This window comes from Rhinichthys klamathensis, unplaced genomic scaffold, assembly GCF_029890125.1.
Source record: "Rhinichthys klamathensis goyatoka isolate OS25496 unplaced genomic scaffold, OSU_Roscu_1.1 h1tg000150l_1, whole genome shotgun sequence".
NCBI classification, from domain to species: Eukaryota; Metazoa; Chordata; class Actinopteri; order Cypriniformes; family Leuciscidae; genus Rhinichthys; species Rhinichthys klamathensis.
This window is the reverse complement of record NW_026606685.1, coordinates 1,127,328-1,143,976: the sequence shown is the minus strand read 5'-3', so window position 1 is coordinate 1,143,976 and position 16,649 is coordinate 1,127,328. Positions and strand designations below refer to the sequence as shown.

General features: G+C 39.0%; 1 protein-coding gene across 5 annotated transcripts in view; it reads left to right on the top strand.

Annotated features, from left to right (window-relative positions):
* ptpn13 (protein tyrosine phosphatase non-receptor type 13) overlaps positions 1-16,649 on the top strand; it is an 87,152-nt gene that overhangs the window by 49,855 nt on the left and 20,648 nt on the right. For 3 of the 5 annotated variants that reach the window (XM_056258279.1, XM_056258277.1, XM_056258276.1), the window contains exons 10-24: positions 301-496; positions 1,174-1,248; positions 1,336-1,504; positions 2,098-2,248; positions 2,777-2,915; positions 3,347-3,499; positions 3,844-4,026; positions 4,174-4,336; positions 5,415-5,778; positions 7,471-7,577; positions 10,880-10,939; positions 11,884-11,973; positions 14,531-14,638; positions 14,910-15,041; positions 15,163-15,590. In XM_056258279.1, coding sequence (XP_056114254.1) covers positions 301-496; positions 1,174-1,248; positions 1,336-1,504; positions 2,098-2,248; positions 2,777-2,915; positions 3,347-3,499; positions 3,844-4,026; positions 4,174-4,336; positions 5,415-5,778; positions 7,471-7,577; positions 10,880-10,939; positions 11,884-11,973; positions 14,531-14,638; positions 14,910-15,041; positions 15,163-15,590 — 2,518 coding nt within the window. The remainder of the gene's footprint in view (positions 1-300; positions 497-1,173; positions 1,249-1,335; positions 1,505-2,097; positions 2,249-2,776; positions 2,916-3,346; positions 3,500-3,843; positions 4,027-4,173; positions 4,337-5,414; positions 5,779-7,470; positions 7,578-10,879; positions 10,940-11,883; positions 11,974-14,530; positions 14,639-14,909; positions 15,042-15,162; positions 15,591-16,649) is intronic. The other 2 variants (XM_056258280.1, XM_056258278.1) reach the window with 1 other exon arrangement.

Here is a 16,649-nt window from a genome sequence, read left to right as displayed (position 1 = left end):
TGCCATTGGATGGCATGCAAGTGTGCTCGCATAACGCTTCACACTCATTTAACTAACATTCTTAGTCGTCTTATCCATCCCATCCTTATCATCCTATTATTCCTGATTTGAAAATTGAAATGTGCTGATATTATAATTACATAAATAAACACACACACACACACACACATGTTGTGTTTCCATTTTTTATGAGGACTTTCCATAGATATAATGACTTTTATCAGATATCGGTGTATATAAAATATATGTATAAGTTTATATAAGCAGAATGATTTCATCCTGGTTTGGCCTTGTGTCCAGACTTTTTGAGGCGGGTCAGGATGAGCTATTGGGCACAGAACTGATCCAGCGTCAGGAAGAATTGCACAGGCTCCAGGCCCGGCTGTCTAGAGCCTCCATCTACCCTGGCGAAGACCCGCGCACCTCCATACTGGACCTGGCGGAGCCCCTTCATAGCAGTCCTTTGGAGACCGGCCTCCATCCACGCAAATCTAAAGTAATGCAGTGCTGCAGAATTCAGATTGAATTCACATTGTACAAGTTAGTTTTAATGACGAAAGATGCTGTCATTTGAATTCACTTCATTCATTTTACATTGTGAATAATCCAAAAATGTCGTAATCCAGTTCATCTGGATTCAGATTGACTTTACTTTTGCTTCATGTCGTTCACACCACAACTTTTATGAACAAATCACATTCAACCGAGTTCTTATTTTTTAATTTATCTGGTTATCTAGCATGAATACTGCAAAGGTAAAGAAATCAAGGTCAACTGAACAGTTTATGCAAGTTACAGAATGAACAGTATTTGATTAAATATGCTTAAAGCAAATTCATTTCAGAATAATATAATATAAACATAATCCAGTTCATCTGAATTCACATTGAGTTCACTTGCAGCATTCACACTATAACAGGCATGAAGTGATCATGCTCAACTGAGTTCATATTTATCTAATTAAAGTTATATACAAAGTTGAAGAAATCAAGGTCAATAAAATTCAGATTGAATTCAGATTATGCAAGTTATAGTGTGAATGGTGCAAACATGAAATAATTCAATTTGACTTCAGATACACTGCGTATGTTCGTATGTGAAAGCACAATCACTTTGGTTTGTTCAACTTAAGGTCTCTGTGGGACGTTTGAAAAACAAATGTTTGTGTTGTAGAATCTGTTTGGCCCCGAGTTTGTGAGGATGAGCAGTGAGCCAACTGTGGTTTTAAGCGTGCCTTCGTCCATAATGGTAAGACAGCGAAACTGCTTTGATTTCTGCTGCTACATGTCTAAATGCATATATGCATGCATTTATAATTTTTGCATGTTTTGACAGAACAAGTCAAAGGAGGAGAGTCTGAGAAAAGTGGGGGTGGTCTTACTGAACGGTCAGAAGTTGGAGCTGTGTTGCGATGTGAAGGCGGTCTGTAAGGACGTTTTGGACATGGTGGTAGCTCACATTGGACTGGTGGAGCACCATCTCTTCAGCCTCGCCTACCTTAAAGGTGCAGACAACATCTTTCTTTTAAACTGTTATTAAATGCATCAAATTCCTTTCCCTACCTTTCTGCCTCCATTCATTTCTTGTATACCTTTCTGTCTAAAAACAAAAGTGGACACTTTGTAGAGAAGAAATGTCTTTGGTTTCGTTTGTGAGAAATGCAATATCTTTCACAGTTTTGTGTATTCCTCAGTTTTTGTTGAGTCTATATGAAAGCACCATGCTGCATTTATATATATATATATCTAATCAATCCTGCAGCATTACATTTAAAGTGATATTTTAGTAGATTTTTACCTGTAATGTCAACAGGACAGCTTATGTTATTGGTATATGTTCAGGTGAACAGAGTTATTTGATTATGAAGTGTGTAAATACATCAGAATAAATAATTCTGTTGTTGTCTTCCTGACACGCGGCCCCTGCATGACTCCTCTAGTTACAGCTCTAATGGACACGGGTGGTTTGTGTCCACAGATGGTTCATTAAGTCCTCTGACTCATGCCTCCCAAGCCAAAGGCTTTTGCTTGTTATGCTGCATTGAACACTTTTAGCATAATCTGTTTGTTTTTCTTATTTTCTTTTTCCTTTTTTTAGATGACGAGTTCTACTTCGTCGAACCTGACTCCAAACTTTCAAAGGTGGCACCTGATGGTTGGAAGGATGACCCTAAGAAAAAGAAAACGGATGTCAATTTTAATCTGTTTCTGCGTATCAAGTTCTTTCAGGATGATGTCAGTCTGATACAGTAAGAGCTCAGACAGCAACTGCAATCAGGCTCCAAAATATTGTAACTTGTTAGCTATTTTATGAATTGCAAAATAAAGCATGCAGTCTGTACTATCAGAAATGAATCTAGAAAGCCAAATGCTTTTTACTCTTATTTTCATTTTCATTTTATTTTTGCAACCCCAGAAATTAATGTGGTGCCACGTTCCTCACGTTCTGCCCACTACAAAGAAAAAAACATATTTTTTCATCTTTATATACACACACACACACACACACACACACACACTGACAAGCCAAAACATTATGACCATTATGATTTATTTGATCAAATAAACAGTAAATATTGTGAATTATTATTATTATTATTCCCATTTAAAATACTATATTGAATTTTAATACATGTTCTATTTAATGCATGCTTGCTGAATAAAAGTAATAATTTATTTTTAAAAAGTTCTTACTGACCCCGATCTTTTGATTGGTTCTGCATCATTAAATGTATTATCCAGTAAAGCCAAATTAATCAAGCTATTTTTTTTTATAGACACACGATGACGAAGCACCAGTACTACTTGCAGCTGCGGAAGGATATCCTAGAGGAGCGGGTACGCTGTGACCTGGAAAATTCCATGATCTTGGCGTCCTTGGCACTGCAGGCGGAGTTTGGGGACTATCAGACGGAGGTACAAACGACATATGGGGAAAAATAGAGAAGTTTTGTTCGCAAGATGTTTGAAAATTGCAATGTAACTTTTAAGTACATCAGTGTTTTTTGAGAGATTGTTGTGACCAACTGAAAACCCCCTTACCATAGTTATTTATTTATCTAACTCTCCATATTACACTAGTACTACTCAAGTGTTTTATAACAAAAAATGTGATTTAAAACAGGAATCTTAAATAAGATTTTAAAGCAGATTGTTTTGACCATCTGAACATTATATTAACTCTCAAAAATGAAGGTTCTTATTGGCATCAATGGTTCCATGAAGAACCTTTGGAACCTTTCCATTGCATTTTTTCAGGAAAAAATGGTGCTTCTATTGCATCGCCCTTTTGAAATCTTTATATTTAAGAGTGTTCATTACATGTTTTCTCCTTCATGTTCCATCAGCTCCACGGAAAGACATATTTCCGGTCGGAACACTACCTCCCCGCTTCGGTTCTGGACAAGATCGATCAGACCACCGTTAAAGAAGAGCTACCCAAACTTCACAGCTCGTACTTCAACGCTTCAGAGCAGGAGGCCGAGCTGGAGTTCCTCAAGGTCAGGAACTAAATAAAACGCATCAGTCCTGCAGAGTGATTCTAGGCAGAGCTTCCTGATTGGCCAAACTTCTGTAATTGACTGGAATAAACATAGATTGCTGCAATCTGTTTTCCCTCAAATACTTTTGATTACAGCCAGACCAAAAGTTGTTCTTGGAGCCTGGTTGTACTCATTCACAGACATGAATTGTTTTTAGTTTTTTTTTACGAGATAAGTACAGTCAAGTCCATAATTGTGAATAAACTGACTTGTTTTGATTGTGCTCGATTTCTTCTCCTAAAAGCTGTTGTTGTAGTCTGCTTGTGATTAGATAGGTCTCGTCATTTCTCTCTAATTTAAAGGTGTGCCAGAGACTGCCGGAATATGGAGTTCACTTCCATCGTGTGCTTCCTGAGAAGAGATCCCTGACTGGCATCATGCTGGGCATTTACTCGAAGGGTGTCCTCATCTTCGAGGTCCTGAATGGAAATCGAACCCCTGTGCTAAGGTTCCCCTGGAGGGATACCAAGAAGATCTCTTTCACGGTAAGATGTTTAAATGTGCATGTGTACGTTTGGTGGAAAGCACACAGCCGTGTTGGAGTTCCCAGAAGATAAGCTGATGAAGTTCAGCTTCTGGCTGTTTGACACGGAATCATTTATTTGGTGTGTTCATGTGTTTCTCTATGGCAGAAAAAGAAGATTTGCTTGCAGAACACTTCGGATGGGATCAAACATCTGTTTCAGACAGACAGTCAGAAGACCTGCCAGTATCTGCTGCACCAGTGCTCGGCCCAGTACAAATTCCACCTGCACATGAAAGCCAGACAGAACAACCAAGAACTGCAGGACCTGGGTGAGAAAGAAGGAAAGAGCAAACAAAAATGGAAGCAGAAAGCAAACATTTATTAAATTTTTTATTTAATACTCTTTATGTAGCTGTAAATATAGATTCAAATTGTGTATTTGTCTGCAAGAAAGGCTGATATTCCATAGTTTCCACACAATATTTCCACATACATTTTATAAAATTAATAGTTTAGATCGTGAATAACTTTTTTCAGTTGATGCATTTATTGGCTGCTCCCATTTGTGAACTGTCCAATGGCTTTTTTAACTCTATTGGCAAATGGATTAGGAAAAGCAAATGGCGAGTGCTTTTTAATGCGATTTAAACATTTGCTTTTAAGTGTATTCAATTTAGTCAAATGTTATTATTTATTTATTTACCTTTTTAAACATGATTTTGTGATTTATTATTATTTTTTTGTGATTTGAATCATTTCTGTTTTTGATTAATAAATTGATCATTGATTTCTTAATTATATTTTTGTGTGGTACTCATAGTGCTGGTCAGTAATATTTATTTATTTTTAATTGATTAAATACTTTTATTCAGCAAGAAGGCATTAAATTGATCTTTAAAAAAAACCCTAAAAAATCTTACCAACCCCAACCTTTTACTTTTATGATATTAAACAAATCCTTTTCTGTTTAAGAATTTAGAAGACGACCGCGTCATTTTAAACACTGTCACAAGATGACTTCTGATATTTATTTCAATATTTACTTTTGGCATTCTGAAATATTTGCAATAAAAAAATAAAAAAAACTTTAGGCAGACTTTTAGGGTTGAACTCCGAATGATTAAACAAAACAAGAAAATAGCAAGGAAAAGTTCCTTTGAAATAAGAGACCTTTGGAAAATAAGAAAGTGTTCCAAATGGCCCATCCTCCTCAATTTGCTCTTCAAGAACTGGCATTAAACTCAGGGTTTCAGGGTTGAAAATAAACTATAGGGTCAATAATACAAGCCATAATGTAGAACCTTTCTTGGCTGTGTAGAAGCCAAAAATTGCATGCAAGCTGAATCATGGCTTTAACTGTTGCACTCTGCATGTTCTTCACCATCTTCTGTTGTTTCTTCCCTGCAGAGAACTCTCCTCTGAGCAGTCTGCAGTACTCTGATGGGATGGGTGCAGTTAGTCTTTCCCCCAGCACTGACCCCGATCTCTACAAGAGGATGTCCTACTCTGATATGTCCGTCAGCAAGAGTTTATCGGGTCGGCTCTCTGTCCCATCAGAACTGCCCTATCCGGGGTTCAGCAGCTCCAACCCCAGGATGATGAGTCGTTCCCATCATAACCTGGGTCAGCTGCCCGAGTCGCCAGAGCACCGGATGATGCCTTTCAGTAGCCAATCACAGAGCGGCATGGCCCGATCACAAGTGCTTGCATCATCACACCAGCGTGCAAGCTCCGACACGGACTCCATCTCTGTCGCCAGACAGCAGGAAAGGTGAGCGACACATGCAAACATACATTTACAAAACAAATGATGGTTGCAATCTTGTCTTGTTCACCGGCTGTCTCATAGATAGTTGAATGTTTTTACACTCATCTTGCTCACCTGCAGTTTGTCTGATGATGTCTGCTGCTTTGCTATGCTTTGTTTTACACCCGTCTCCTTCTCCTGATCAATTGTAACTTGTCTTGAAAATAATGTCTCTGTACCCTTGTCTCACTCTCCTACTCATGTACACCTTATGTGATGTCTAATAGAGGATAACTCATCTTACACCCATTTTACAATGTTTTTGTATCCGTCTCACTCTCCGGTTCTTCTGCTTAGTTGCAGTTTGTTTTATGTTTCACACCTTTGTTACACTCTTGATTAGCATTGTGTGCCTTTTAATTCCTTTATACCCGTCTCACTCTCCTTCTCTAAATATATATATATATATATATATATATATATATATATATATATATATATATATATATATATATATATATATATATTACAATACCTTTATATACCCGTCTTGCTCTCTAACTCTGACATGGTTTCTCTTATGTCTTTAAAACTTTCTCAATCTCCTGCTTATGTCTTCACACTCGTATCGCTCTCCTGTTTGGCAGTTATTATATTACACACCAGTCTCCTTCTCCTCCTTGGTTGTAGTTTGTCTTGTAACTACTTTACGCTTGTCTGACTCTCCTGTAGTTTATCTGATAAGGTTTTTGCACCTGTCTCACTCTCACTCTCTGCTGAAGATTGTTTTTTGATGTCTTTGTACCCGTCTCACTCTCCTGATATGATTCAGTTTGTCTTATTGCCTCACACCTGTCTCACTCTCCTCTTCTGCTGTGTTTTTGCTTTACAGTGTTTTACACCCGTCTCACTCTCTAGCTTTGTTTTATGATATCTTTACACCCTTCTCATTCTGCTAATCAATTGTAGTTGTCTTGTAAATAATGTCTTTACTCCTGTCTCACTCACCTAATCTTGTACAATTTGATTTGTAAAGTCTAATAGATAACTCATCTCACCCACCATTTTTTTTACTCAATTTACAATGTCTTTACACCCGTTTCACTCTCCTAATCTACTGTAGTTTGTCTTATGTCTCAAAACAGTGTCATTTTCCTTGCCTACTGTGGTTTATCTTACGTCTTTATACTCGTCTCACTCTCCCTCTCTGCTTCTTTCAGTTTGTTATACACCTGTTTCACACTCCTGCTCATCTGCAGTTTTTTTCCGAATGTCTTTCCGCCTGTCGCACTCTCCTTTTCTGCATTTGTGTGTTGCTGTGTCAGCTTGCCGCTGAGCTGCCTGGGGCCAACGGCATTAATCAGCTCTCAAGGGAGACAGACAGTCTCTGTGCCTGTGAGACTGATATTCTTAAAACCCTGTTCGCACATGTTTGCAACCATATTATAGTCCTGTGAAGATAATTGTAATATTTTACACTCAGTGGTGTAATGCATGCTCACAGGAACAGTGCTCTTGTGGGTGAAGTCTTGATTTAGGTGATTGTGATCACGTACATCTTTATGACTGTAACGTGTGTGTAATTTCATTTTATAAATATCATATGCAGTTTCACTCTCTGGCGATATTATGAATTGATCAGAAAATGAAAATAACTGCATTTATTCCACTGGATGTAATTGCCTTTGCACTGATTTTCTTTTACTTTATTCCCAGTTTGTTCAGCTCCACGGTTGATGGCAGTCCCCGCTGGAGCCCCAAAAGCTTAAAGAAAGAGTCTGACTCTTCCTCCTGTGAGGACACGGGACAGGCGTATGTCGTAGGTGAGGACAATGAGACGCGACCAGTTGCTTCTCTCCTATCTCCACTTGCACCTGCCTGGAAAAAGGCTCATCACCCTCAAAGAACATGTCTTTCTGCTTTTGAACTTTTATTTCGCCATCTCTCACTTCCTTACTTTGTAGTCTCTCTTCTGATGGTCTGTCAGGATAGTGGGTGGAATTTTTTTCTCTCTGCGTCTCTCGGTGGAGTCAGAGGCTGTCTGCCTCTTTCGTTTTATCTTTTTAACAGCTCTCTCCCTCGGTTCTCTCACTGATCTTTTCATTTTACCTCTCCATTTCATCCCGTCATCCGCTGTCAGATCAGAGAGAGCAGCAGCCCAAATCCTCTCAACATCTTCCTCCGCATGTAGAATAGATGCTATAAAGAGGTTACAGTCTGAATTGATGTGCCTTTACATTCATCATTATATATCATGTCAGAGAATAATGCGAGCCTTTATATAAAAAAGGGATTTTACCATGGCAAATTATTGATTTTGGGCAACATGACAGCAAAGGTCACCCTATTTACTTTCTTCATGCATGTTCCTGGTTCTATTGTGCAAAGACAATTTGGTGCACAATAATCCAAAGAAAGAAATTTTCCTTTTTGGGTGACATAAAAAACCCATCAACCTCTCTATTATGGCATGTAACTCCATGATTCAATCAATTCCCAGTGAAAACACATGCATGTAAAATGCTAAGACTGTTTCGTGTTATCTTTAACCATGATAAAATCATTATTATTGTTTTTAAATGACAATATAAGACACCAATCTTCAATAAGCACTTTATTTTATTAATAGTTATAATAATTAAATATAGCTGCAAGCAGCCATTACCGGGGCCAAGCGCAAGAAGCGGCATCATAGGTGGGAGTTGCAGATCAACTGCAGCAAGGAGCAATTAAAGACATTTTAAGAGAATTTTGGGCAAATGGCTAAAAAATCATATATACAGTAACGTTTAAGATGATTTAATGGATTATCACTTTCGACCAATAGGTGGCGCAGTTACGAAATCGATGTGATGTGGTCAGAGTGAGGTGACAATGACACATGCAAAGTTTGGTGTCAAAATGTCAAGGCACTGCAGAGTTAAAGACTTAATAGTCATTTTGGCAGCGTGCCTCAACTTTGCTGCTGCGGTATACAAAAACGGTTTCATCTATCGTCACGAAATCCATAACTTTTAGTCGGCATGGTCTGGAGATGATATGATTCGATTTTGGTGAAAATCGGACGAACGGTCTAGAAGAAGTTCGAAAAAGAAGGTTTTGAAAGTAAATAAAGATGGCAGACAGGAAGTTCGTCCAAATACGTCACACTTGGTATCTATGTTCTCGGCATGACCCAAGGAATATATTAAGACCAGTGTCATTGCAATAAGTTTATTTTTTCAAAAGTTATTAGCATTTTTGGAAATTTAATTATAACTTATGACCAACTGGTGGCGCTATCTCGAAATCTTTTGAGTACCTTCAAAGGATGGTGTTGTTGGCAAATTCTGAGTTTCATAATGTTACAGCAATGCATTTGTTTAGCATTTTATTTCACAAAACTCTATTGAAGTCAATGGGAATTTCATGTTTTGTTCTATTATAGCGCCACCAAGAGGCTCAGTCCCACAATTTTTTTTTATGTGTCCTCAGAGTGACTGAAGACATACATATGTGTGTCAATTTTGGTGAAAATATCTCAATTCGCTTCAGAGTTATAGACATTTATATGAAAAAACACGTAAAAAATGACTGACACATGACTTTGTTTGAATTTTACTATCCCTTACTATCAATATTTTCGCATTTGGGCATTGGTGTATAGCTAACGATTTATGTTTCCAAACTTCTGACGGTGGTTTCGTCTCGATCGGACAAGCGGTTTTGAAGATATAGCCAAATGTTTTTTGCGCGCTGAATCGCAACGCTACACAAACCGTAAGACGAAACCCAGCATGTTTGGTATTGTTTGACTCGGCAACGATTCAGGAACTCAAAAAGATGACTCCCGTGAAAATAAGTCGACCACACCCAAAGTTATAAGCATTTGAAAAAAAATTCACCACTAGGTGGCGCTGTTTCGAAACTTCTCAGGCTCCTTCAGGGCATCGTACTGATGACCCTTACCGAGTTTCGTAACAATTCGTTAATGCGTTCAAAAAATACAGCATTTTTGCACATAATTCAAAATGTCCGACAGCCAAAATGGCCGATCTGGGAAATTTGGATATCAGTCGACTCGGCATGACGCCCTGAATCTAATGAGACCACTTTTATGATTTTTGGACAAACCGTTCAGAAGTTATGAGCAAAAATAGCCATTTTTCATATATCCGGACCAGTAGGTGGCGCTGCGCCGAAACGCAGCATGTAGCCTCAGGTCATGCTTGTGATGACATGTACCAAGTTTGGTCTGAATGCGGTAAAGCGTTGCGGAGATACAGCCTTATGACTGTTTTTGCTAGCGGTACGTAAAATTAATTTGCGCGGCATTCGAGAACGGTTTGACGAATCAACCTGAATTCCATAACTTTTTGTTGGCATGGTCTGGAGATGATCTGGTTCAATTTTGGTGCAAATCGGACAAACCGTCTAGGACGAGTTCGCAAAAGTAGGTTTTTTGGACAATTCAAAATGGCGGTCATATTTCCATGACGGAAAATGACGTCATATGATGCATTCGAATCGGTTTGAGCCAAGGAATAAGAGGACAAAGGAATGGTGATTCTAGCCATTATGGATCAAAAGTTTTTAGCATAAACATGAGTGAAACTTTGGACAGTTGGTGGCGCTAGAGGGATTGAGTTGGAGACTCCAAATTTGCTATGAAGACTTTTCAGACTGTCTTATATCAGTGTACCAAATTTCATAACTTTCCCGCAAGCGGTTCTATGGGCTGCCATAGACTCCAATGGCGGAAGAAGAAGAATAATAATAGGAACGCCAACGGATACAATAGGTGCCGCCGCACATTCTGTGCTTGGCCCCTAATTAGCATTACTGTGTTGCATTGTAGCTACACTACTATTTAAAAGATTTGTGGCAGTTTTATTTTTTAAAATGTTTTTGAAAGAAGTCTCTTATGCCCACCAAAAACAGTAATATTATAACAGTTTAAAAGAACTGTTTTCAATTTGAATACATTTTAAAATGTAATTTATTCCTATGATGCAAAGTTGTATTTTCAGCATCATTACTCCAGTCTTTAGTGTCACATAATACAAAATACATCCCCTTGAATACATGTATTTAATTATGTAGTTATGACGGTCTAGTACCTTGACCTGTTTTTAATATTCCGCAGGTGTGAGCATGCACAGCTCGGGAGTGCCCTCGACTCCGGCCGCCTCCATAGGAATCACTGGTACGATATAAAATCTGTGTTTCGTTTAGCTTTGTGGAGCACAACACAGCTCTATGTAGTTTTTTTCCTGCCTGTAATCTGTTTCTTTTCAATTGTCAAATTTAGTAAGTCCTGAAAGCTGCTAGTAAATGTCATGTCCTCTCTGGCCCTGAAACACAAACATCTGCTTAAATTGCAGTGAACTTTTACTGAATGAAAACAGTCCTGATTTTAATGTCAATAATAACAGTAGTTTGCCACACATTGACAACGGCGTCTGTTTAATCAGAGTTTAGAATCCCAAAGTCTGATGAGAACTTGCCAAATCCAACATGCTCCGGATTGCTGTTTTCTCTGGTGTTTTACATGGCATGGAGAACATCTTTTGTTATGCACTTTCCTCTCTCGCACACACTTGGCTCAAGTTTTATTGCCGTCTTTCTCTGGCTCAGATGCACTGTTTCGCTAAGCCGAGTGTTTTTAGCAGCTCTGATATATGGCCGTAGTGTGGGCTAATCTCCCTCGTCCTCGAGTATGAGTTGCTGGCCACGGCTGTTAGTATAGCACATCAGAGTTGGGCCAAACATAATGTTGTCCCTTAGCACCAAGACCCTAGTTATGAAAGATTAGCCCAGCTTATGGAAAGCTATGCATGCATTTAAGACTTTTTATACTTAGCTTTTTGATACTTTATATACAATAAACAAGTTTTACATACAGTATATGTATACTATATATAAAATAGAGACTGTTGCAGGATGCTCAATTTTATATATATGTTTATATATAAAATGTTTTTTTTTTATTTAGAAAATGTACAGTTGTGAATAGGTCTTTTTGATTGTTCTCTCTGAACTAACCTTAATAACACTGGTTGTTAGTTCTCAAAGTGTGTTTGTGTGTAAATGGACACACACTGTTTTAAAACCTAAACCTCTTCCCCCTCTGTTATTTCCCACCCACAGACTCCCTGAAGAAGAAGGTGCATGCCTTACCCTCCCCAGAGCGAGAGATACAGACCGTTAATCTGAAGAAAGACGTTAAGTATGGACTGGGTGAGAGATGGGTTCACACATCCAGTCAGAATGGAGCTCCTTTGACACAGAAATGCTGCACACACACACACACACACACACACACACACACACACACACACACACACACACACACACACACACACACACACACACACACACACACACACATTGAGGTTTCATGAAGACTTTTCATAGACAATTTTATACTGTACAAACTGTGTATTCTATCCCCTTACCCTAACCCTCCCCCTAAACTTACACATTACAGAAAACGTTCCGCATCTGTACATTTTTAAAAAAACATCAGTCTGTATGATTTAAAAGCGGTTTTCCTCATGGTGACCAAAATATGTCCCCACAAGGACAAGGATTTCAGATATTACCATCTTTGTGGGTACATTTTGTCCCCATAATGTAGGGTTTACCAGGCCACACACACACACACACACACACACACACACACACACACACACACACACGTGACTATAGTGTGATAGAGTGCAGAGGTCTGGCAGTCCTCACCTCTCACACAGTGATTAATGAATCCCATTCCGGGAGGGAAATGTGCTGTTTTACATCCACCTCAGATGGGGACTTGCACTGAAATATCTTATCAGGATTTAGCCTAAATGAGAGGTTGTCTATCACTGATAGGAGAAATGCATTTAGGGCCCTATTTTAACGATCTGAAACGCAAGTATCAAACGCCAAACGCAAGTAACTTTGTGGGCGGATCTTCGGGACGCAAATGTAAAATGGGTTGGTCTGAAGTAGCTACATTACTCATAGGTGTGGGTTGGGCGTTACGTGCAATAAACCAATCAGATCGTCATCTCACATTCCCTTTAAAAGCAGGCGCGCTTGTTCCATGGTGGATTGCTATTATAATGGCGGATTTGCCAGGCACAAGGAAGCGGTTCACAGCCAATGAGACCGAGGTTCTCGCCAGGGCCGTAAAAGACAGAGAAGTGACATTGTATGGGCATGGGAGAAACCCACCCAAATTAGCTTCGGTTAAACAGGCGTATCATAATTTGAGTAAATGTGTAAGCTAGATTTATGCCAATTTTTTTCACATCTTCATGGACACCACAATGATTTCCCTCGTGTGGTAATATTTTTCCTTGTAATTATGTATGGTTTGCAAAAATTGGAACTGCTGCGTCTGTGTGTATGAGAGAAGCAAAGTGTATGTGCATTGTGCACACACTACATTATGGCCAAGCATGCGCCCTTAAAGGTGACCTATAATTCAAAATTGAATTTACCTTGGTATAGTCAAATAACAAGAGTTCAGTGCATGGACATGACATAGAGTGAATCTCAAACTGGACTGTTTTCGCGTTCTCATTTAATTCACGTTTATGAAAAACACCCCTGAAAAACGGTCGGTTCTCCACACAATACCGACTGTGACGCAATAGTCGGGATCATTAATATGTACGCCTCCAAATATTTGCATAATGCCAGCCCTCAATGCCAGGCGGAACTGCGCAGCCGAAGCATGGCAGTTGCTCAGTGTGGATGTACACATGAACACAAAAGTATTTTTTAGTTCCTTCATCTGAGCCTCTGAAGAAACAATGGGTTAATTTTATTTTCTCTGGAAATTTCCAAACATTTCACCGACTGTTTCCTCAACTTGGGCCAATACAGAGCTGGCCTCGGATCGAGCCACCAAGCAACACTTTCTGATGTGTAATTGTTCAAGTTCAGACAGGTAATCTTTCTCTCAAAATCGTTCAATACTGTTTATGCATCAGTAAGTCAAGCCAGTGACTAAAATATCAGCTTCACATCGTTTCTTTTAGTAGGATGAAAATAATCGTATTTAAATTGTGAACAAATTATATACAGAAAGCGATCAAAGAACAATCTTTCCACACAGCGCGAGTTTATCTGGACACTTGCCAAACTCGTTATGAAATCAATGACGCACGTTACTGCACAACGAAGCTCTTACTGTATTTACATCATCGTGTTTGCATTGGGGAAAGCTTTAGAGAGTGCAGAAACTGCTTTGCAATGATAAGATCTTCATTCTCGCGATCAACACACTGTCATCTGCTCAATGCTCATCACGGCAACATTTTATGTGATGGGAATAGATCTAAATACTTTAAAAACATCTCACGATTCGTTAATCTCGATAGCTGTTATAGTAAAAACGTATAATAGCAGTAGTAAAAGTATTCGGGAGAGAGTTTCACATGTAATGCGTTGCTATTTCATATGCAAGCATGTCAGCCAATCACAGCAGTGGCCGCGGTTACACTGAATCCCACAGCAGACACGCCCCTTCAAACAGAGTGTTCAAATCAGAGGCTAAAAGCAGGCTAGGAAAAATGCCAGTTATTTCTAAATTATGATTATTTTTTATCTAAAAAACATACTAACATTATAAGGGTAACCCAGGAAACATTATAAAATAATAAAAAAAACATTCTAGGGCACCTTTAAAATAGCATCTGAATAACGCGCCACTGACGCGCCGGAACACGCAGCCTCTTTTTTTTTTTTTTTTTTTGTCTGTGAGACATAGTTGAATGAAGTGTGCGTTTGTGTCGCTCACCAGGCTTTCAGGTCGTAGGCGGAGAGAATTCTGGCCGTCAGGACCTGGGCTCCCTCATCAGCTCCATCACACCGGGGGGACCAGCAGATATCAACGGGTGTCTGAAACCAGGTATCAAAGTGGAAAGAGGAGTGATCTTGTTTCTATATTTAGAAGTAGTTTGAATTTTCTGATTGAAAGCATCACATTTTAGTCCTTTTAAGGGAACTTCCAAGAAATGTGGAACTGATATACCTGAATTTCAATATGTGAAAAACTGTGTACTATCCAGGAGCGCCAAGTGAAGTTTTGATCTAAGCAGCCTTTATGGCGATGATCGATAGAACATTTTTATTTGTTCAGTGTAAGGTTGTTAACTCCACATTTTTGTCTGTTCCTGCAGGTGACAGGCTGTTGAGCATGAATGATGTCAGTCTGGAAGACCTGTCACATGACACTGTGGTGGAGATTCTGCAGAGCACCCCTGATGATGTCACACTGGTGGTCTCTCAACCTAAAGAGAGACTGTTTCCAGGTAATGGATGCGTGTGGACATTATGGAAGAACGAATATAAATGTAGAATCATTCTGAGAAAAGGTTTTTCTGAAGGCTTGATGACAGGACCATAAACAAGCCTCTTTTCCCCTTCTGCTAGACTCTCATTCAGGAATCCATCACTTTAAATCAGCCTCTCAAAATCAGGAAGATGATGTCGATTCTTCCTCTGAAGATCATACACCCTCCCCCAGCCCGCCTCTTATCTCCAGCAAAACGTCTCCGCCTCAGTCCGTTCGACAGGGCAGCGTCAGTTCGCAGGACTCCAGGACAGAGAGCGCCGGCCTCCTGCAAACAAACCTCAATGGATTCCATCGCAACATTCCCACCGAGGGTCCCGTGGCAGCGCAGTCACTGACAGCTGACAGTAAACCCTCTGTTGGAGCTACTCCACCAGCTTTGCCCCCTAAAACCAGAAAACCTAAAGTGCCAGATGTTCCTAAAGAGCTGGAATACTCAGACAGAGGGGATTCCGACATGGACGAAGACACACACTCAAGTAGCCAAGAGAAACAAAAGACTAAAAAGGTAGAATCAGTCTCTGTAGTGATTTGAATGAACTTTGACTCAGCCCTCAAGGCTTCCTATCGAGATTCTAGTCAGCATCTGTTTGATATGAACTTTGACGTGTGCTTTTTAAGATGTTACTTCAGTGTTTAAACCTCACAACAAATATTAAATTGCTTTTTTTTTTTATAATAGGACAGTTCTCGTTCACTCATTGCATCTCTCCTTGGAGTTCCCTACATGCCAGCGGATTTTCCCTTAATCAAATGTAGAACATAATTTGAGATTTTCAAACATATTTCACATTTACACCATGTTCTAACCATGGCCGTTTGACAGGTTTAAATCAATGAAATCAACATGTTTCATCATCAAGTGAAATCATCAAGTGCCACTCACTTGCTAAAGAAAACGTCCCTAAAACTATTGGTCGTTCTAGTATAGGGGATGTTACCAAATTCATTGCATTGAAGGAGGTACCGGTACTTAAGTTTGGGGTCAGCAAGATTTTATCAATGCTCACCAAGACTGCATATACTTGATAAAAAATATAGTAATATTGTGGAATATTATTACAATTTAAATTGTATTCTTTTTGAATATATTTCAAAATTGTATTTATTTCTGTCTTGGCAAAGCTGAATTTTCAGCATCATTACTTTAGTCTTCAGTGTCACATGATCCTTCAGAAATCATTCAAATATGCTGACTTGCTGCTCAGGTAACATTTTGTATTATTATCATTGCTGAATATCATTTTTTTCAGGATTCTTCGATAAATCGAAATTTCAAAAGAACAACATTTATTGGAAATCTTTTGAAACATTACAAATGTCCTCACTGTCTCGTCTGATCAATTTCTGAAGAAAAGTATTTATTTCTTTAAAAATGTCTTGCTGACCCCAAACTTTTGATTTGTTATTAACCATTTTAGCAAATGCATATCAATGTGTTAACAACCACTCAAAGCTACATGGCAACAGGGTTTTGGACCAATGAGATTTCAGTGTGGGCAGGGCTAAAATGCACAACCAGATGACTGACTAAATGTTCTATCGATCATCGCCATAAAGGCTGCTT